The sequence below is a fragment of the Antrostomus carolinensis genome, unplaced genomic scaffold, assembly GCF_000700745.2.
Source record: "Antrostomus carolinensis isolate BGI_N321 unplaced genomic scaffold, ASM70074v2 scaffold3670, whole genome shotgun sequence".
In the NCBI taxonomy this organism is placed as follows: domain Eukaryota; kingdom Metazoa; phylum Chordata; class Aves; order Caprimulgiformes; family Caprimulgidae; genus Antrostomus; species Antrostomus carolinensis.
The window spans coordinates 34,529-57,462 of record NW_010287558.1 but is presented as its reverse complement, the minus strand read 5'-3'; the positions used below and the strand labels follow the sequence as shown (position 1 = coordinate 57,462).

General features: G+C 38.9%; 1 protein-coding gene across 1 annotated transcript in view; it reads left to right on the top strand.

Moving 5' to 3' along the window:
- The first annotated feature begins 10,291 nt into the window (after positions 1–10,291).
- The window catches only part of SUSD4 (sushi domain containing 4), a 31,303-nt gene continuing 18,660 nt past the window's right edge, over positions 10,292–22,934 (top strand). Inside the window, exons 1-4 of the mRNA XM_010163248.2 lie at positions 10,292–10,328; positions 10,446–10,658; positions 17,851–18,030; positions 21,376–21,564. Of these exons, the coding sequence (XP_010161550.1) occupies positions 10,292–10,328; positions 10,446–10,658; positions 17,851–18,030; positions 21,376–21,564 (619 nt within the window). The remainder of the gene's footprint in view (positions 10,329–10,445; positions 10,659–17,850; positions 18,031–21,375; positions 21,565–22,934) is intronic.

The window sequence follows — 22,934 nt, the reverse complement described above, 5'->3', positions numbered from 1 at the left end:
AAAAAGGGAGGGGGGGGGGGAAGAAAATCCCATGATCTGGGCAGTCAGGGACTTAATTCTCTCACTTCAATAATTCACAAGATTTTAGAATTCTTTTAAGTTAGAGAGCCTGGAAATCTTGGAGGTATGATATAAAATAAAGCATAGATGTTCTAAGGAAAGATTGTGTCAGACTAATCTGTTAATCTCATGAGATAACAGCTGGTTTCCCAAGGAAGGGAAAAGCAGCAGATATCATCTAGCTTAACTTTAGTAAACTGCCACCAGGGAAGGTACGGATTAATAGAAGAAAATTCTGGAATTGATAAGAAACTGGCTAGAGAGGAAACAGATTACATTGGAAGGGGAAATACTGGGCCAGAGGGGATTTTATGCACCATTGATTTTTTGATGATGCCACAAAAATTGAGAGTGTGCCAGTGAAATCTGTCATTGACATTTTTCTGCAGGTTTTTTTGTTTTTGTTTTTGTTTTTTTTTTTACGGGGGTTAAATATAATGGCTCTGTAGTTTAATTATAAATGATTCCATCTCGCTCACTAGCTCTTCTGTGACTTTACTACTTGAGTTACTTGTTCTGTCGCTGCAAGCAGCCTGCCCTCTCTTCCCACCCATTAGGAGGCCCTTGGGTAGGACTGCACCAGGGAAATGGGCACGTGAGGATTTGTCACGGAGACAGCCCCGCAACGGGATTATCTGCTGTTATATATTATCTGCTGTTCCTATCCAGCTGTTTAAACAGTGACCAGAACAAATTTTAAGGGAGTTTTTACCTTGTATTGAGGAATTAAATTGAACACAATTATGAATCAAAAAGAAAGGAAAAAAAAAATGCTTCTGCATCATCTTAACCTACTACTGATTATTCCAGTCTTTTCAGTATGGACAGAAGTAACTCACAGGACAGAGCATTTAAAATTAGTAGTTTAATTAACAAGCATTTTGATATGATGACAATGCTTCATTATCTGTGCCCAGCAGAATTCCTGCTTCCTTTCTATATAGTTTTGTGGGTTTGTCTCATTCTTGGAAAATAACAAGCCAACTTTGTTTCATTTTTCTTCAGTTAATGCATTCTCATGAAGGGAAACGAGACTAAAACCTGTGCTTAATGCTAACAGTACTAGCAAAACATGGGAACATAAAGTAACTTTTCGATATAGAAGGAAATCAGAAGTTCTCCTTGGGTCCGGATTAGGACCAAAAGCAAGCAGGGTATTTTTTTCCAGTGGATATTACCTGCTTTCTTTCAAAAAGCTTTACTTGAGTAGAAGTGCTTTGTGGTGTGATCCGAAGCAAATGTGAAAGGCTCAATGGCCGTCCTCAGGTAGAAAACACCACTGGTGAAGCAGCAAAACCACCTTATCTTCCTTTACATCTTCTAGACCTGTCAGTAAATAACGCCCCAACTTTGCAAGGCAAACCACATAAGTACCAGCAAGCAAAACATACACAGCGGAAAAGGTGAATAAAAAATGGATGGCTGCAATGAGGCCCCCATCTAAGAGGAAAAGTCCCAGTTTCATGGGTAGGTGCATATAGAGAAAAATCACCGTAGGGCGTAAGAGCTGTCAGAGTGTCCAGAAGCATCAGGGGGTTTGTGATAAGGAATCAAGTGTGAAAGATCGAAATGGTGTCTGTCTGCTCTCCCACTTTAAGTATGTACCAGCTTTTTAAATCCCTTGTCTCTCAGCCTTCTCTAGTGTGTACTTTGTTTAAAAGTTTAATATTATAATATTCACACATTAATCTGATTGTCCCTATATCCAGTTCTGCTTATCCTTGGGAAAGTATAAAATCAATTTCTGTTGCACAGCTGAAAAGCAAAAATTGTTGGATTACCATACGGTTGTGTGCAATAAAAATACAGCATTATCTGGGGAAGTCTGTAGTTGATTAGAGCATAAATATCAAACCCCCAACTCATACTTCTGATTATTTGATTCCTGCATCTTATAGAAACAAGGATCTCTGCTGAACAGTGTGACATTTCATTACTTTGGATTTGCTGTGATGAATAGTATTATATGCTGTTGGCCTAGAAGAAATATTACTATAGTAACTAGCTCATGATTAATTTTTTACGTTTTTTTGCTATATTTCCTAAGGGATGCCTGTCTAGACTAAAAATGTTTAAACTAACTCTTGGTGATGGTAATTAATTTTTTCCAGAGTGATAAAAATATGGGACAGATAAACAACAATACTTAGATACTGCTTTTTAAAAACACAGCAGGCCCATAACATTCTTGAAATTATGGGAGTATAGTTTTATTTTATTTGGCACTTTTTTATTAGTAGCTTTCTCTGTTGATATTAATCCTGTTTAGTGACCTAAGGCTGGATTCCCACATCGACGATATTGCAACTGTAATAAAATCCTTAGACGTATAATACATAAAATGTTATATATGAGGATGAATATATAAGTAGAGTTGGTTGATTTAAATCAAAATAATGAGCTCACTTATTCATTGAAATCAGTAAAAAGGCAATCTTGGCACAAGTGATTTATTAACATTTTACATTTTGGATTTGTACATATTTAATTCCTTATGCTGATTCTTATGGGTCACCGATCAACAAGGACATGTTGGCAAATACTGTCTTTATTACAGTGCCTTATCAGCATAAGGAATAGGAGGATGTGTTAGGTATGTGTGCATTTATTGAAGCATATATAGAGCTCAATGTGCATTTACTGCATCCTTGTTTTTATTATGGTAAAATGTGTTTTGGGTTTTTCTTTAATTAGATTGTTTCAAAAACTCATCATCTATGTCAAAGCATGTTTGTCTGCAGTTAGAATTCATAGATACTCAGGATTCAAATAAGAAGCGTGGAACTACCATTTTAAGGAAGAACTATTTAAAAGTAGTTAAAATTACCTTAAGTATAATAAATATGCATAAAAATAAGCTTATTTAAGCACATTTTATATTTAAAATTCAATTAGAGACATGAAATAGTATCTGTAACAAGAAAATTAAAGAAGCCATTCATTCTCTTCTGCTTCTTTTTCACAAAATACAAAAGAAAAACCTAGTTTTATACTTTTTAAATTCCTGGTAGAGTTTGCAGCTTGAATAGAACTAGACATTAAACTGAACTAGCTGAATAAATGGAAATGAAGAAAATATTCACCTTCTATTTGCAGAAAGCTGAACAAACTCTGGTTTCAGGTTTTTAGTTATTTCTACCTTACGCTGGGTTTGAACTGGCCTCAGTTTAGGCCTCAGTGTGCAAGTGTTACCATTTTCAATGGCTTTTTTCAAAAACTAAATATCCAGTTTAAATGTTTAGGAACTGGGAGGAGGTTGTTGGATTTCTTGTGTGATAAATTGGCTTTTTTTCACCCTGAATCATACCCCGGGATAGCTAATATAAATTTCTGTGATAAAAACATAGAAGAACAGAGTTCTGTCAGCAGAACCACCAGCAGATTTACTTTCTGCCTTTTGTTTTTCATTTAAGTGATGGGAGGTTCAGAGGATCACCCAGCAGCAGATGACATTTCATAAGGGTTCATAAATTATGCAGTCAGACTTGCTGGATTACAAAAGGCTGGAAGCAACAAGTGCTTCTTGCATTATAAATGAAATGGCTTATTTACAAAGATGACATAGCTATATTAATTGCGGGAAGTTATGATTAAAGGGATAGGCCTGCGCTGTGTAAGATGTTAATTAGAAGAAACTAATTTTCAAGAAGAAACAAATGCATCTTTTCAGTTTACTCTGGGTTTACTAAGTGCTCCGCTGATTGTATTCTAAACATCTTCCTTTTCCAGCAATTTTAAGTGAGTTTTCCTCATGCATTAGCCTAATGTCAAGGCAATAAAAAAATCCTGTATCAAGGTCCACATTCAAAATTAAAAATTATTATCACCGTCAAGGGTAGAAAATTCAGCTTGTTCCCTGATGTATGACACTAGTCGAGCACAGGCTGGGATGTGCCATCATCCCTGAGTGTTAAACAGTAATTGGAGTAACTAATGGGCGGCATGACCCCTGAAATAAAGATGCTGTTATTATATCTACAGTCATCTAGGCAGGGTCCTTTAACCTGCCCTGCTGACACTGTGGCTTTACCCCTTTCTCCCTGGTGAGGTTCCCAGGCAGAAGCAGCTCCAGTGCTGGCTCCTAGAAGACACCTTTTGCCCTTCATGGGCGCTTTGTCTTGCTTACAGCTCCTCACATTCCCTCTAACGTGCCCACTCTGGCTTTCCAGGGAGATGTCAGTTTGATTTAGCACAGAAAGGCCCAGGGACTTGTCACTCCTGAGTAGGGATTTTAAGGTTGAGCTGACCATCACTCTTAGGAGCATCTCTGAGCAACTGCTCCTTTCCAAGGGCACACTGAGACAAGGATAAAGAGAGGTGGTGATCATGGTGGTGGGCAAGATTTGGGAGCATGGAGGTCTTAATAGGAGGGTGCAAGGGCAGGTGGTAAGTTGGCTTGGGGTGGATTGGTGTGAAGAAGGATGGAGAACACAGGTGCGAGGCCAGGGTTGGGGGAGAAGAGGACATGAAATGGAAATATAAGAAAAACTGAGAATTATAAATGAGACAACTTTTCAGCCTTTTGAATGATCAGTTGCCTCTCTTGAAACCTGTTGCCCTTCATGCAGGACTTGCATGTTCATTTTTTATTGCAGATGGGTGGTTTTGGTGCTCATGAACTGCATTGCACACTGATTTTCTTAATTTTCTGCTATGACACACTTGGGCTATATGAAAGAGAATGAAATTTAATGGTGTTCTTGATTTTATAGATCATCTTGTGGCTTAAGCAAAGTACCTACCCCCGGAGGTCTTATTTGCTGTTCTGTTTCTCCTACAAAGTAATTTGAACTTCTCCCTTTCTTCCAGTGGCTTGTTAGGCAGCTCTGGATAAGGCTCAGCCAAGTGAGGAGGGATATCCAACAGCACTGGGAGTATGTTCTGCAAGGATAGCAAGGGAGGTTGTGATTCACATCTTAAACAGGGCAGGGTTTTACCCAGCTGCTGAAGTCTCAGGGAAGCTTAAGCATTAGCCATCCTTAAGGGATTAAAGAGAGTTTAGATTTTAGCAGGCATTTCACTAATGAAATCACAGGTTTATAATTTCATTTCACTTCCAAGGCTGGATGCTAATCGAAGCACTTCCTTCCTTTTCTTGTTACAGGGGTATGTGGATAGTTCAATTAACATCATCAACGGCAAGGCAGCATAAACAGCCAACGGCACAAAGTGCTGTGCCTGCCTGCCTTGCACAGAAGCAGGGCAGAAACTCTTAAAGGGATGAAAATGACTTTTCCTTTGTACAAGACAAGCAGGCCTTTGGCATGTATGCACTTGTGGCTCTTCTGCTTTAGTCCTAATATGGCTTTTTACTGAGAGCTGGCCTAAGATAAACTGCTCCGGCAGTGTTTACAGACTCCTTGTACAATGTGCATGCAGTCAGTCTGGTCCTGCCGCAGGCTGCAAAGCTTCTGCCTCCCTCTGCCACTGACTGAGACAGAAAGGACTTGCTGATTTAGTGAACCCAAATGCAGGTGTTGCTGTACAAGAAGCCCATTCTCCATCCTACTGAAGACAAATAATGAAAATACTCTGTGTCTTTAATATTATTACACATTACATGTCACTTTTCCTTCACTGTGTGTAGGTAACAAACTGGAATGAGAGTGATGTCTCTGTTCAAGAGTGAGTGCAGCCTTTTCTGAGCTGACATGCATCAGCAGTGTGTCAGTGCAATGCTATATAGCAGTTTTAGAGGCAAAGAACTCCATCAAATCCAGATTAGAAATCACCTCGCCAGCACTATGAATTTACAAGGAACTGTAAGATATGGAGGTGAGGGAAGAGGGAAACAAGGAAAACAAAAGAGGAAACTGAGAAAAAGGTGTGGAGAAATAGAGAATGACAGGAAGGGCTGAGGGATTCTTCCTCCTGCCTTTTTTCAGGCATGTCTGAAGTTCAGTTGTAGTGATCATGTTTTCTTGTCATCACAAATATGTAATTTTCATAGAATCATTGAATTGTTGTGCTTGGAAAAGACCTTTAAGATGATTGAGTTCAGCTTTCCCCTGGCTTCTGATATTTCAAGCTTTTCATGGGGGACAAGGTGAAACATTGTCCCTGATGAAACATTATAATTTTGAGAACATATAATACAGAATTCTAGAAATACAGTCCATTCAAATGAATTATAATGGTTCATTTTACACCCCAAGTAGGGCCTTGCTTCTTTTTCAATCTTCTGATTAATTTGACATCATTTTTCTCTGATTGACAATACCAAGTAATTTAGGTAAAATAGGAACATAGGGAAATGTTTTATCCAGGCTAAGAGCATTGCTGTTTTCTGATGACCTCCTGTTGGTCCAGCAGGAGAAATACGGTAAATATCACAACGAAAATACATACTGTATCAACTGTATCACCAGTTTTACTGGTGATGATGACCTTACGTACTCATTAACCTTATCAGAAGGTATTATTGTTCATTATATTTTACACAATATCCCTTAGAAGTGCCATGATACTGAAAGTCTGCAGCTTAGACTAAGTTTTAAGCTATTTTCATTACTGAAATAGTCAGTTCCAGCAGTAATTGTGTAGTCTTTACTTTAGGGATTTTAAAGCCATACAATAGCATCCCATAAAGTTGTTGCTGGTGATGCAGTGTTGATTGTGATGACAGCTGCTGACCTTACTAAATTTTTACTGTGTAGATAACATGAAAATTTCCTGCTTTTTTTGGCAACTGTGTTGTATAGTTTTTACTAAGAGGTGCTGATGATTCCCCCTTCCCTCTTTGTAACCATGAGAAAAAGTCCAGTAGTCAAAGTAAAATTTCATTCTTTTCCCCAGAGACTCATTAAAGGTTTATAAAGAAAAATAATCCATTGTAGTTCTAAGGGTTTTTTAATCTTATTTTATATACTCTTTCCTGCAGGATAAAGCCTTTCTGTTATAACCAAAAGACTGACTTTCCCATTTATGTTACTTTTACGGTTCTTTCCAAAGACTTATCTTGTGACTCTGACTGAAGACAGGTTTGGCTGGTTTCATCGGGTTCTAAAAGGACCAAAGCAAAAGATGTCTTGTCTATAACATGAGATTACTCCTGCCAATATAAAAATACTATATCACAACTTTGAGTAGCTGCTCTTAACTGCATAACTTTGAAAAAGGTTGAAAAGGTTTGAAACTTTTTTCTCACTAAAGATCGTGAGAAAAAAAAAAAAAGAGATGTAATTTACCAAGCTGTATTTCATTGAAGGCATGCATTTATTCATTTTTGATAGGGTGGAGCTTAACTAGATGAGATTATGTGGAAAATATTATTATGTAAAGGGTCCAAGTCTGATACCATTAAGGACAACTGGAAGATGACAATTCTGAAGCATGTTTCAGCATTGTTGTTCTTGAATATTGTATGAACAGTTTCATACTTAAATTGGAAAAGGCTGTGCAAGAGAGGAGCAACCCTGGTGAAAAGCAGAGCAGTTCCTGGCTTCTCTAGATTGTAATGGCCCCTTCAAAAGCTCTGCTGTGCCCTCTGTGCACTGGGAGATCCTCAGCACAGTGGTCAGCCCCACTGTACCTCCCTCACACGTATCCTTGCCTTCTTCTTGGCCAAAGCACAGGAAGAGTTGGCACAGCACTGGCTTTGCTGCTTTGTGCCTGGATCATACACATCTTCAAAAAGAAGCTTGCTATACAAGTGACTTCCACTGATTTTAGTAGGACTAAGATTTGGGGCAAGTCTAGTGTTGATACCTATGGAGAAAAGATGGTGTTGGGGTTTTGTTTGCTTTGCCTTTATGATCTTACCAGGAGAACTTACCGTATTGCATGTGTCCGCTGAACTGGCTATTCCCTGAGCCTTTTTCCTTCTTCCTTGCTTCAGGAAAAAAATGGAAATGCTGCATGGAAGCAGTGATCCTGTACTGATTCCATGTGTCATCTCTTATTCAGTAGCTGAATAACAGCTAGCTACTGCCTTTGTAGAAACTAGAGGGTACATAATTCAATTTTTCCATTTGTGTTCCAGTTCTTTCTTGGGAATTCCCCTTGGGGATCGATTTGTCTGCTCACAAACTGTGCTCAGGAAAAAGAACCTGAGACCAACTTACTGCAAAACGATCCCTAGGAGGAATGAAAATCTCTGCTTGTGAAAGGTCACCAGAAAAGTGACAGTAGGGGGACAAAATTAGGCTGCACCAGGGAAAAAAACATTCTTGCCTTCTATGTTGGGTTTTGTGCTGACAGTCCCAAAATCTCTAACAGTGCATATTTGACTTAATGAAAACTGAGAAATAAGCTTGGCACATTTTTTTACCAGGCAAATTGTATGTGACCCCCAGCACCTTTCTGTTTTCTGTTGTTGCAGAGGCATAGTAGTAGGCAGTTGTGTATTTTTCCCTGACGCAGCTAGTGAGAAAGGACACATATTTCAAGGTGGGTTATAATATTCCTTGCCTGACTGCAAATTCTGAGATTACTGAAGAAACAAAATTGAGCTAAATGTCATGTTATCCTGTGGTTTAATGGAAAATAATTAAGATTGTCGCTGACTTTATTGAAGGATGTGAGTTTGCTGTCTGAAGCACAAGAAGCTTCTTTTTAATCTCCAGTAAAAATGGACAGACCTTCTCTATTAATACGTATTGCCAACAGAGTGTAATCCCATGAACATGACTGTATTTCTCCTTGTTCGTCATGTTAGCAAATGACAGAGAGTCTTGGCCAATTTGTACTGGGGGTCTTGAGCCATGCGGCAGATGAGTGGGGATGAAGTTCAGAGACTTGTTTGATTTGGCTACTGCTCTGACCTTTCAGTTCTCATGATAAATGTCACTGGATGGAGGATTAAAACCGCATAAGAGCAGATGCTCTGCTGCTCTCGTGCTGCTTCAGCAGTGCAAAGAAAGAGGACACTAGTGAAACCTCCTTAGATGAAGCACCCTGGGTATCAACACTGCAGAGGGGCAGAGGCTGAGTCTAGGTGAAGGCTGTCTCTGGCATACACGGCATGTAGTTATTTGGGCCGGGTTCTGGCCATCAGGTCACCTCCTGGAAATCGTAGTTTGGTGAGGGAGTTCAGCACAGTGACTTGGACTTATATAAAATCAGCTGTGTACCGAGTCAGGAAAATTGCAATCCTCTCTGGTGAGCCCATGGTGTGCCCTGCCTCTGCTAGCAGGGGCGGGTAATTGGCCATACACTGCCGTGGCTTGGTGTGTGCTGCTTCTGTTCTCTGCTGGCAGCCTTCAGCCAGGGGACTGAAGGCAGAAATTCAGTGTTCGAATGCAAGAGCCCTTTACCACCTTCAGTGCTCTCCATTTGGCTGCCACAGCATCACACAGCCCTTCAGTGGAGGGAATGATTTGACCTCAGGAAACAGAGATTTCTTTTACAGTCTTCTACTGTAATATCTTCCTTCTCTCTGACTGTACCATGAAGGTGCTTCATGCTTATCATGCAGGAAGTAGCTGAGGGTCTCTGATACCATTCTTTTAAACTCAAAACATTAAAGCTACAATGCAATGATTTTCAAATTTTCTAGGCATCCCTCCCACCAGCATTAATTGCCCCCTTGCTGTGTCTGTTGCAAAGCTATTTGCTCTTTCAGTATGCGGTACTTATTCAGTGCTGCACTAAATCTTTGTTGCTTTGCAGTTAAAAAAAGCTTCAGTTTATGCAAATGATGTTGAAATTAGTTTGATAAAGTGATAAACAGTCACATTTTATGATTGCAACTGTTGGAGTTTTGATTGTTATTTTGCAGTTAATTTTGTGGAAGTAAAGGGCTTTCCAAACTCCCTTCTGGCATCAGTGCAGTAATACAGCACTCCCCTAAGAGTGTTTTAAGAATTTGGTAGGGCCACCAAGCTAACGTGATGGGGGATCACATACATCCAAAAGGGACACATCCAGTATTCCTTTTCCCTGTGGCAGAGCTCCCTCCCAGCTCATAGTGTCCCTGTACCTAGCAGCTCATCTTCGGTTTTAGTTACTGTGTCTTTGGATGGCAGTTAGGCTTCACGTCCTTTTCTTTATTTCCTCTTCCTCTCAGCTTCTGACACATTATTATTCTTTCCAGTGACTGTACCAGACCTCCAAAATCCCATAGTCCCCAAGGGTAATTACAGACACGTTACTGTGCAATCCCCACGGGCAGGTTGGGTCAAGTGCTTTATTTTATACAGGTCAGCTACTGAAGAGTGTGGTTGACTTTGCTTCCTCAGTAGCTGCATAACAAGATGGGAGTATTTCTGTCACCTGAGTATTTTTGCTGTAGATGGAGGTTGGTCCTCTCCTGATTCTGGAGTACCCAGGTAGGGTTGCTAGTGGACATTAAAGATGATGTGAAATGGAAAAACCTAGAAAAAGCATGACTATTGCTATATGAGGAGTAAATGAACACAGTTTGATTGTATCTTTGTCTGACATAGGATATGATGACCTAAATGCTTGTGCTGATCCCGGAGCTCCTGAACATGGATACAAGACACCCAGTGCGGGTGTTTTCTTTGAAAGTGTGGTAGTCCGGTTTCATTGCCAAGAAGGATACAGGCTTAATGGTACTTCAAAAAAACTTTGTGTGAGACACTTTAATGGCTCCCTGAGCTGGAAACCAAGTGATAAACCTGTGTGCCTACAAGAAGGTAAGTTGATTTTCTTAAAGCACTTCACCAGTGTCAGCTCTTCTCACTGGTCCTTGTACCATGTTCGTGTGTCTCAGCACAAATCTCAAAAGATTGGCATCCGTTTCACTGCATCTTATTTGATACATACTTTAGTTTCCCATCCATCCCATCCATAATCCCCATTTGTCAGGTACGTTTATACCGTGAGAGGCTCTGTGTGTGCGTGGGCACATGTGTTGAAAGGGACATAAAGAAATCTGAAGGAAAAAAGAGAATACATTTCTCCTTTCACATAGCTACAAATCGATGTAGAGAGAAAAAACAACCTCCAGTGTCAGTAAATTGTAACTCTTTATTAAAGTTGTCCACTTAATACTCCTTTCTGTAATATCTTACTAGGAAAATATAATGAATTTCCAGTGCTACTGCTGCTGCTAATCAGGAGCTTTAGCCAATTATATTTTATAACGTGTGCATGATTCAAGTAGGAAAATCAAATATGCCTGGACTGCAAAAGCTTAAAGTCACAGTAGAAGTTTACTTTGAGATAATTCAGACTGTTATGGCATAAACTAATTTATTTTTATTGTATTGCATTTTTGAAATTGTATTTAGTTTTAAATAATTAGGACATTAAATTACTTTCTTCTTCTAGGAGTTAGATAGAGGCAGGATTAATTTGAATATCATAAATGTAAATTTTGGGCAAAAATACAACCAAGCAGCACAAATGATTTATTTCACCAAGTATATTAAAGCTATAATTTGTTATTTTTATTTATTTATTTTTGGTCCACAGAACTATTAAAATCAACAGACATGAAAAGCATTCATTAAATCAAGTGTGTACATTTTAGTGTTGTGACTTCTCCACTGAAGTCATTAGCCATTGCCTCCTTGTCTTCAAGGTGGAGCAAGATAAATTATATTTCAGGATGCCTTCCATCATTTAAAATCAGATAAATATATGGGCTTCATTGAAAAGTAGTCAAAGACTTATATGTCTCATAAACGCACCATATAGGATCAAGAATCACCCAGCATGTATGAAAACTGCTGGTCCTTGTTTTTGCTGATGGGTGGGTGGGTATGAGAATCCTGCTCCTGTTGGCAGGAGAGGTCTTGGTAAAATATGGACTCCTGGACACGTGTGAGGCCAGAGGCTACAGGGCTGTGGGGGACACACTCTTGAGCTGTCTTGGAATATGCGCTGCAGTGACAGCTGGTGTGTAGAACATAAAGGCAACAGGGCCAATAACATCTGGTCCTAATGATGTAGTGGGGCAGCTTCAAAGAAACAACCTGATGCCTTTCAAAATAATGTATGTATGAAATTCACGCCCTCTCCTGTTACAGCCACCTTTCATAAATGCCCTTGTCTCTCATCTCATGGTTATTTAAGAAAAAATATGTGTAGAGTGACAGCAACATATGTCTAAACTGGGTATTTGAAATACCAGAAAAAGCTGTAATGCTTGGAAAATCTGTTTTCTTAACCACTTCAGGTAGCTTCTAGGAATTTTGATGTGCCTCTTTGACACAGTACCTGCATTATCCACTGCAGTTGTTAAAATAAGCATTAACATGTTTTATTGAATATACAAACCTCTTCCTGGGCCCCCCCCAGTCCAGTGGAAATCTGTGGAGGAAGTTTCTGATCACAGTGCCATCAACAGCAAAACTGCCACTGATGTCAGTGTGATCAACACTTGAGCCAAGTGCTTTTAAAAAAGAAGCTGGAAGATGAGAATGTGATGGATAATGTAACAACAGTTGCTTAAAAGATAATTACTTTACAGCACAGAACACTTAAAAAGGATTGCAAGCCAATGCTCTGATCAAGCAAAGCACTTAAGCTCGAGCATAGCTGTAATTATATGATTAGTCTTGTTAAAGTTCTGTGCTCAAAATTAGGCATACACAGAAATGCTTTTTATTATTTGGACTGAAGAGCAGGACCCTGATTTAGGATTTAGTGAAGCAAGTGCTTAAGTCCTTTCCTGATTAACGTCATACTAATACTCAGGTATTCTTAAAAGAATCCTAGAGTTTAGCAATAGGAAAAAAAAATAGATTACAGAATTAATTCTTCTTTCCAATGTACACTACAACCACTGATTCAGAAGAAACACTAAGCAAAGGTTCAGTGGTGATCTGCGAGACCTAAGCATTTGCTTAAGTGCTTTTTAGGATAATATTTTTTTGTGTACTTGGAGGAGAATCATGAGAGAGGAGGACAACAGAGAGGTGGGTAGTGTAGGAAGGTGGCACATCTGGAGAGCAGTTAAAGAGGAATTGTAGCAGGGTTTGTAATTCTCAGATGTCTAATGACATACATAAAAGCCCTCATGGCAGAAATTCTATAATGATGTATAAAAAGAAATTTGAAATCTGTAGCAACTACTGGAGAAGTAAGAAGTTAATGTTTTACCATTCATCATTAGCTATCACAAGGCAAAATGAACTCTATATTGCATTTACCCATTTAAGACAGGGGCTGATTGCCATGTTTGCTATCGTATGCCACTCATCCCAGTGTGTGTAAATGTCAGATATTGCCAGCTGAGCTTGAACAGTAAAAACACTCAATACTGCAGTTCATTTTAAGTTAATCTCAGAAGTTTGGATTCAACTAAGGATGGTTACATATAATTTTATGTCTATATGTTATGTGCATTTAATTGTCATTATGTGTTTACTAGAACAATCTCTAATCACAAGAAAACACTATTTACAGGAAGCAAAGCAACCCATTTCAGAATGTAATTGATTTTAAAACTAATCCATTCACCTGGAGCTCTTCATCCAATCAATTTGATTTTATAGGTCTGTCATTTCTTGTTAAGAGGCAGGAGATTTTAAGTGTCAGTATGAGAATGAAGTTGCATGACTAGGTGCCCAATAAATACCCTGTCAAAAATCTGTGTGCTTAGAGTTATGTTCTCATGTTGATCTACAGCATGTTGTGACTGAAAATTCCATCAATTCTAATATGGTTATGCACATAAATACCAAAGCTCTAAGGCAGGAATTTTGTATTTACTGTTTAAGAGCAATATGTCATGTTGTTCACACTTTAATCTAATCTTCTCCCACTGTGATAATGTGTCTGCTGAGACTGTTGCCCTACTTGGAACAAATGCTCCCTCTTTCCTGTGAGATTGAATCTAAATTTACAGTGTACGTGGGGATGGCAACCAAGCAAAGAGCTTTACCCTTCTCTCCCAGTGCTTCTGCAGGCAGACACCTTCAAGATGTCCTCAGTGCCTCATTCTCCCAGTGACAGGGATGATAAACCACAGTAAAAGTAATGAACTAGTACATAGTTTGGCTACAGTTTTCCTGTATGACATTTAGCACTCATTTCTCTCTGCCTTTGTCCCTGGATCTGTGAGATGACTGAAATATTTTTATTTCTCTATCTCTTATTTGTCTTACCCAGTGTTTGTTGATCCTTAAGCCCAGTTCCAAGCACTAGATGAGGTTTGTAACCTGTGCTAAGCGCAATGGCCACAGATCTTAAGTGAAGTCTCTGTGCACTATTGTAATACAAGCAAAGACAATGAAGAGAAGGTGTTATTTAATATGCACTGAAATACTGTGTTTGCCATCCACAGAACTATCCTATTAACACAGTACTAGGGATTTCATGCTAGTAAAAAACAAGAGATAATATGAATCTTAAATGCTTACTTTTAAGAGCACAGGGTCCAATTGAGCTGTCCCTGCATTCAACTCATTCTTCATGATGTTCCTTTCATCCTTTTTCCCTGTTCCTCTCTGTTCCAGCCTGTCAGTGTTGTGGCTAGATGTAGTCAAGTCTAATTCAGAGACCAGACCACTCCACAGTGAGACATATAGGAAGCCTGGACCTCTGCATTTGAGTTTACATACAGACTAGTAAACAAAACAGTTTCAGAGCACAGGCCAGGACACTGTTCTTCAATTGCACATACTGTTTCAGTGTTAGAAAGGTTCCTGACGTGGTTTTGGCCAATATTAAGTAGTAGTCCCCAAGCAATTCCTACAAGCACCTTCTGGATTAGTATGGACCAGGGACAATTTCTGGAGGATAGGAGTTCACCTGCAATAGCCACAAGCTATGACAAGCCAGATGGTACCCATGGACAGTGTGGCTATCTCCATAGTGTCCAGGTCATACCTTCCTTCTGAGTTACCTTTATGGTCCAGGTGCTCTTGGGAGAAGGGAGGGTGGTCCTCCTTCCCCATGGGCTGCGAGAAACAGTTCTGAGAGATCACACATGGTTTGCACATAAATTAAAGCACTATAAGGGTAGTGTTTAACAAATTTTACTCTTCAGACCAGTCTTCCGGTGTTGAGAGACACACTTGATTTCCTAAAACCAAGAACTTGTAATGTACAAAGCTGCATCCTCATGAAAGTTAGGTAAAGATGAGCCCTTGCACCTGGCAGGCTGTACCCCACCTCTTTGTACCTCTGCAAGATAAGAAATGTGTTCCTAACTAGGGCATTATTTCGGCTGACCTGTTTTAGTATTCATACAGGATCATGTAAAACTGCCAGAAAGGAGTGTAAGTCATAGCCATTGCTAGTGGATGCTGGTTGAAAACCGTGTATTCCCTTAAATGGTTTAGCAGCTTCCACAGATTTGCTGAAAAGTACTGAGAATAAAGCAGTTTATTTTCTAGGACAGGACATTTTAAAATCCAGGCACTTATTCTCAGCTTTTTTTCCACGGAGAATCCACGCCAGCTAATCCAGTTGTTTGCCGAGAGGCAGCTACTGCAGTTTGTGCCTGACTAAGTGTTAAACCAGAGGGAAAGCTAGATTTCAGCCAGTGGGAAAGCATTTGCTCACAAGGCATCAGGAAAAAGAGCTGTAATACTGTGGCCCACTGGTCTCGTGAGTAGCTGGGGCTTGTAATAGGCCTCTTATCAAAGTCAGCCAGGATGTAGCAGGCGAAGGATGGTACAGTGAGAAACTTATCACTGTTCTCTGCCAACATCTAGCCGATTAAAATGATTCCATCTATAGCTGTTACTTGGAATAATGGGGATGAAGTTGCTGTAATAGATCATTGTTACAGAATCTATTTCCTCCACTTTGAAAGTGAAATCTCATATTTTACTGCAATGTATGTATACACACCTTTTTTATTTGTAGAGCAACAGAAAGCTTTGTGAAAGAGAATGAGCTATTCATTGACATTATCTTCTGGCAGCCATCTCCAAAGTCCTCCTGCATGGCTACGGAGCAGGATCCCCATCTATCTCATCCCATCCTCAGAGGTGCCCAGGGCAGCCTCTTCATGACAGTATTCAAGGCTTAGCATCAGGCATTTCTTCCTCTGCTGTCTCCTCTGCTGATTAACTTGCCAGAGAGAGAGAAAAAAAAATTGTCCAGTCTTTGAAGGTGATGGCTGCTTCCTCAGCCCAGTGTGTTTTACAACCTTCTGTTAGGCTACACATCCTCCCAGGCTTGGACATTCATAAATTAATAAAATCTAATAAAATCTCTTGCTGGAGGTTCTCAGGCCACCATCCCTTCCTGTTAAAGGCAGCAGGAGGTACCTGCAGCAGCAGCCAAAGAGCTAAAAGTAACAAGAGAAATGGGAGAATTTTTGACTAATAATATGTCCAATCCCCACACTAAAAGTTAGCTAAGTACAATGTATTTTAGAAAACATCCCTATAATGAGAAGGTGCAAAGGAAAGTATGTTTTAACTGGGGAAGCAACTCTTCCACTTCATATTAATAAAATATAGTGATGAAGTCTCAGAATAATAGATCTCCTAGTTTTCCTAAATTAATAAATACATTATGAAATACATTTGCTCTTAGTAGTTTGCATGTGCTATGCTAAATGACACTTTATCTTGCTTCTAGTTGTGCTTCTAAGCAAACAAACAAACTTGCTATCGCTTTACTTTGTGTATGCTCACAATTAATTGCTAAATACTAATTTAGAGTTGCCTCTTCCTCTTTATCGAGGATTACCCATGAAAATGGCAAAAACTTTCTCTTTTATACAAGTCTCAAGGGACTTCTGAAACTTCCTTTTTTTAAAATAAATATTGCATTCCTAAGTGAAGAGAACTGTCTCTTGTGGTAGAAGTGTTGGAAAAAAACCAACATAAAACATGCTGGGTTTTTTACTGTCTTGCCTTTATTTGAAATACTTAGTGGGTTTTGATACCTGGAAACTTGTATCACCGTCTCTGTCATGGATTAACTGCTGGCAGACAAACAGATAATTTTGATTATATTTTCCCAATATTTCATCTTTTCCTCTCTTCTGTTTCATCTCACTTTGCATTTATGAGGAGGAGGATAAACTTTGAATCACCTGAACTATTCCTTCATAACCTCTTAGCTTGTCTCTTAATTATTCAGTATTAGCAGAGGGATTTTTACCCTGCCTCACCCTTTCTTTCTACTTTCCACAAAGTATTTCAATTTTTTTAGTTTTCTGGGTTTTATTTTATATTTTGAAGTCTTTGGCACTTATATATATAGTGAGATATAAGACTGTCTAATACATGTATCTCAGACAGGTAATAGAGTCCATACCTGTATATCACTAGAGGTTTGCAGTCATTTTCCTTGTTGAGTGTTCTACAAGCACTTGATATGCTTCTCAGAGCTTTAAAAATCACTCCCTCTAAAGGCATATAATCATCTGATTTAAAACAGAATCAATGAGCTTAAAGTGAAGACATTCTCATAATGAACTCTGTGGAATGGAGCTGGATAAACCCTTGTAAATGTATCTGATTTTCATCTGTCTCTCTGCTGAAACTGCAGTTTTTCTATGTTCCTCATGCCATATCTGTATCTTATCTTTTCTTTTGTCCTGTCCTTAGTGTTGTCACAGAGTCTGCCTTCACATGGGACTTTGGGATAGTCAGACTTTGTGGCATAATTTGCACACGTGATGAATGGAAGGACAAAATTAAAAACAGTCTTCCTAAATGCTCTTAATTTTGTTTGTTTAAAAAAGTCTGGAGGAATGATCCATTATTGTAGCACGTCAGCCTCTACTCCAGTGCTATAGACTTTGTAACTGATGGTTAACTAGGGAAAGGACATACTTACTGAAATGTGTGTATTTTCTAAACAGTTTAAGCAGAGCACTTACATTAACTGATAACTTTTGCTTAAGAGCTTGATAATTGAATAGCTAGCCACGGTTTTTTAATTAAGTTACTATCTTTTTTTTCCATGAAGTCACAGATTGCCTTGTTCCACATGTTGAAGATGCAGAGATTCATAACAAGACATACAGGACTGGCGATAAGTTAATAATCAGCTGTCATGAAGGATTCCAGATCCGTTACCCTGACTTAGACAACATGGTTTCAATATGTCAAGACGATGGAACATGGGATAATCTACCCATTTGTCAAGGTTTAGTACACCAGCACATCCTGTTTTATAGATCGTGCACCCTGTGATAGTTTGCCAATATTTTTTTCTACAGCTGTAAGGATGTCAGTAACTTGATAAGTCTCACTGTACAGTATTTGAATAGTGCTACTGCTAAGATTTTTTGACTTCTCTTCCCCATTGCTCACTGTAGGAAAGAAGATGCTACTTTCTGAACTTATCCATACTTAAAATAATACTTTAAATACTGCTTTTTTGTTTGCTAGTCTAAAATCTGACACAGTTACATTGCTTTTAAAAAAAAAAAAAAATCAAGGTTAAATCAGCTGTAGGTGCAGCAAAGGATCTAATGGACAACTGACATTTTTGCACTGATTAATTTCTGGAAACGTCGAAGCTTCTGACTGCAATTTACCTTTCTTTGTCTTGTACAGTGGGCAGGGGTAAGGGAGAGAAGCTGGAACCTGTTCTTCTATCAGAGTTTTCAGCAGAATTGTTGATCAGGTTCACAGTCCATTAAACCTATAGGTATTGACTGAAAATTCAGGGTGTGCACAGGAATGATTTTGGCTAGAAAAAGCCATTAGCTGTAGAACTAGTATTATTAGTAGCATGGGATCCCAGCTTCGCTTAGACTGCAAGAAATGTGAATGGAAATTCAATAACCCTGGGCTGCTATTACCTTTCTGTTTCTGAACAGCATTAAGAGATTTTAACTACCTATCTGTGCTAAGGAGAAGGTTGGGTTAGCATTAACTTTCCTCAAACCCATCTGTTTTCTCCTAAAGCTGACAGTTCTCTGTAGGCAATTACACTGTCACATCAGTTTGCAGAGTCAGAGCAGGCTGGGAGCTGGGAGTGACGGTGGCAGGGTGAGACACCAAAGTCAGGGCTTGGCATTGCTGCTGTAAAGCGAGGAGGTTGATGGGTGCCAGAGTCCGAAGTTACAGGAGCTTAGTTTGTCTGGGTCTCCATGGCTAGGACTCTCGGTTTGGGGCACATCAAACTGTGTCTCATGGCCTTGTCATAGACTATGAAGTATCTAGCCCATTTTTGGGAGTGGGTGCACCTCATGTCTAATTAAGGTAGATTAAAACTCTTGCAGTGAGGTGAGATGAATGCTCATAAGATTAATTTGTAGGTTCTATTGACAAAGATCCAGGTGGATATTTTGTGAGAGCCAGTATTAACTGGGTAATCAAAAGTACCCCAAGTAACCCTTGGCTTGTTACTTTCTTCTGTTGCTGTATTTATACTATGAAACACAATCAGTTGCTGCCACTCAATATTAACTACTTTTAGAAATAAAAGCAGTGCTAATAAAAGTTATTAAATCAATTGTGCAAGCGCAAAGTGTTGTAATTACCAAACAGGTAGAGAATAGGCAATTCAGATTCAAGTATCTGCCATATTTTGCCAAATTCTAGAAACCTGTTCCAAAATTCACTCCAGAATTCTCTTTTTGCTATTTCAAGCACTAGTAATATCAAAGGCACTTGTCTACTTGTGCTAGGCAGGCTGTCAGTTACATTTCTATGGCCCTTTCATTACAACAGGCAGGGGCGTCTCATGACACCAAGATACCTTTTTTTTCTGGCAGAGCAATGGGAAAGGATTGTAGAGTGCATAAGAATCCAACCTCAAACTATTTTTGCCACAAGATAATAATGATAATTACTGATCTGGAATGATGTGAATTACTTAGTAAAAAATGTTAAAATGAAGTTTTCAAGCAGCTTGAGGTGTTTAGAGACCTAGGGATTTTCACAAATGCTTGGCTGTCATACAGATTCAAGTAAATCTCTGTCCTGCTCCCAATGAGTATTAAAATTCTGAGCCAGCAGTACAAATTTTTCCTTGATACAGTTCAGAGGAGAGTAAGCTTGGTCTTGCTCAGGCAGTCTGCGCTCTCTCTTTCCATCCCACTGGAGGCTGCTTATATCGTCCTGCTCAGTGGGCTGCTCAGTTTGCAGGAACTGGTGTGTTATGTGTGGAGCATACCTGATCAGGGGTATGAGCATGAGCACATGATCATACCCTGATCACATATCATGAGCAGCAGCCCATGGATAGGATGCTTGAAGCTTCATTTGAGCAGGGGGATAACCAGCTAGTAAAACAGCTATCAAAACCATTGCTCTGGTAGTACAGTCTGCTGTAAAAAGCTTTCAAGCTTTTTCTGTTGTTTCCTTTTGCTTTCATTCCTCTCCCTCAAAAGACTATCGCAAGGTAATAACCACTTGGAGTGCTGCTGAAACTTTTTTATTTTAGATGCCAAGTATCTTACAAGACGTTCTCAGACTGATTTTAGTTTCCCCTTCAGGCTTAAAAATTATGAGAGTCCTATGAACATCCTTCACAAATTCCTAGTGGTGGCAAGAGACCTATTTATGATTTGCCATAATGCAGTTGCTATTAGTCTCATAACTTTATAATTCTGGTTTTCATTCCCTAATTACTAATCATCTTTCCTCCATGTTACTGCAAATTAAAAAATCAACAGTATTAAGTATTACCCAGAGGGTCATTTCTAAGGCCATGAGGAATTAATTTTTTTCTCTAGTACAACCTCTTATCTAAATACCAGCTCAAAGCAGACTCTGAATGTATGTGATTGACATGTTATAAAGTCATGTCATCCATTAAATTCACTGCTCTTTCTTGCACTAAATATGGTTGGTGCCCATGTAACTGTCACAGCTCAGTACCATCCATAGTACAAATCCCTCAGAAGTAATTCCAGAAGTAGAACATAGTCTCTGACTACATTTGCAATTTCTGGTGATAACAGGTACCTTAACTTTTCGATAACCTAATCTGAGCCCTCATTCAGTGTTTATCATGGGGCTGCTCATAGGAAGTCACGTCCCTTTAGACTTTCTCAAACTGGAATTTCAAAATATTAATTCTCTCTGCAAATCTTTTACAGTTGTGTGCACTTTGTCACAGGAGCAGTTTTAATATTAAAGATGGTTTACGTGCCTGCCAGTTTTAAGAGAGGAATAAAACTCATGGTTTATATAAATGACAATCTTTATTTATTAAAGATTCTACCTCAAAAAGAAATTGCCATCTGCTAAGCCAGTGAATGTTTGTGAAACAAAATGCTGTCATTTTCAGTAAACCTTTCCTGGATTTGCTGAGAGCGAATCCCACACTAGCAAAGCGTGTGTGCTAAACAATAAAAGAGTTTGAAACAGGATAATGAGGCATATGTGTCTGAGGGAGAGATGTAGGCATGCCAGTCATAGTAGGGAAGATGAAAAATACCGCACTCCTCAATTTAGGAATTATAACCAAGATGTGTGAAGATGACTGAGATAAGCACCTTATAATAAAAGATACCTCCCTTTTCTTAATTTGCAGGTTGCCTGAGGCCATTGGTTCTTCCTCATAGTTACATTAACATATCTGAGTTCGAGTCCTCCTTCCCCGTAGGAACAGTGGTGTATTATCAATGCTTTCCTGGATATAAACTAGAAGGGGCAGAGTTCCTTGAGTGCATGTATAACCTTATCTGGTCAGATAGCCCACCTAGGTGCCTTGATGTGGAAGGTAAATGTCTTATTGTTTGTTTTTCTTTCAATTTTTGCAAAATCAGCATGCTCTATATGATTTTAACTCAGGGCTATAAACACGGTTATGCTATATGTAATGTTTCTGCAGGCCATACAGAGTGTATCTGGGTTTTGGTGTGTGCAACCTGTTGTGGTTCACTGCACCATTAGCTCTTGGTGTTCCTTAATTAATGTTTGCTCTCTCAAAGTACAAGAGGTGAAGCTCTTAACAATGATTGCTTTGCCCTTAAAATGTAAACTCTTTGCAGCTTTTCTAATAAAAATACTGAGGAAGTTATGGAATTCACATTTGTGTGCAGATGGTCAGAGTTTCTATAGATACGGATAGATTTCCGTGAAAAACTAAAAAGTACTCCATAATAACTCTTAGTTTGGGCTGTGCCAGCTGCAAACATTATTCAGTGCTACATGACCCTGCACGCTTGATTATTTGTTGTCTCTCATAGTAGGTAACTTTAAAGAAGGATTTGCAACTAAAACGACTGAGCTAATTTATTGATTAGGAACATAAAAACCACTCACTGTGAAACAGAGGTAAATCGTACCAAGCCAAAAGGAATAACCTGTGACTGTAGCTGCAGTGCTGGAATGGAGGATATTGTAGCGCATTTATATTTGCATCCCATACATTTGAAACAAAGATACTGGATGGATTGCTCCATACACTGTCAAAACCTTGATAACTACCTTCATACTGCATCTTGAATGAACCATCCTAGGAAGTCATCAGAATCCAAATACATCCTCTGCATTTCATTCCCCTAAAAGGACTAGGTTTTTGTTCTATTTCAAGCCTGTAAGGAAGCTATCTGTATGTAGAATTTAGCTAAAAGCAATTACAGGAATTTATATGTGATGCTTATGTCACTGAGCTAAATGCTAAACATTTTAGAAGAGCAAAAATTTGCCAACAGCATCAACAAAGTGATATATTGCACACAAAATATAAAACAATCCTTATTTTTAACTGACAATTCAAATTCCAAAATTCAAAAATGCCTTTGCAATTTTGGAATGACATAACAAGATGATTTTTTTTATTTTTTTTATTTTTATCACACCATAAAAGGTTAATCCCAAATCAGCTCTATGTAAGCCATTTTTGAAAGGTTTGTTTGTTATTGTTTATAGCATGGAAAATACATTAAAAAAATCAGAAGGGCCCTGTTAGGCTTAATCCAAACAGTATAACTGTTTTGATAAAAATGACAGTTCTCCAGCCAGGAAAATAAGAGCATTAAAATACAGAAACTCAGCTGTGTGAGTCTTATCCTCATCTAACACAGGTGAGCATTCTATCAAAATACCCAAGAAAACTCATGTGCTCGTTGTTTATTGCTTGTATTA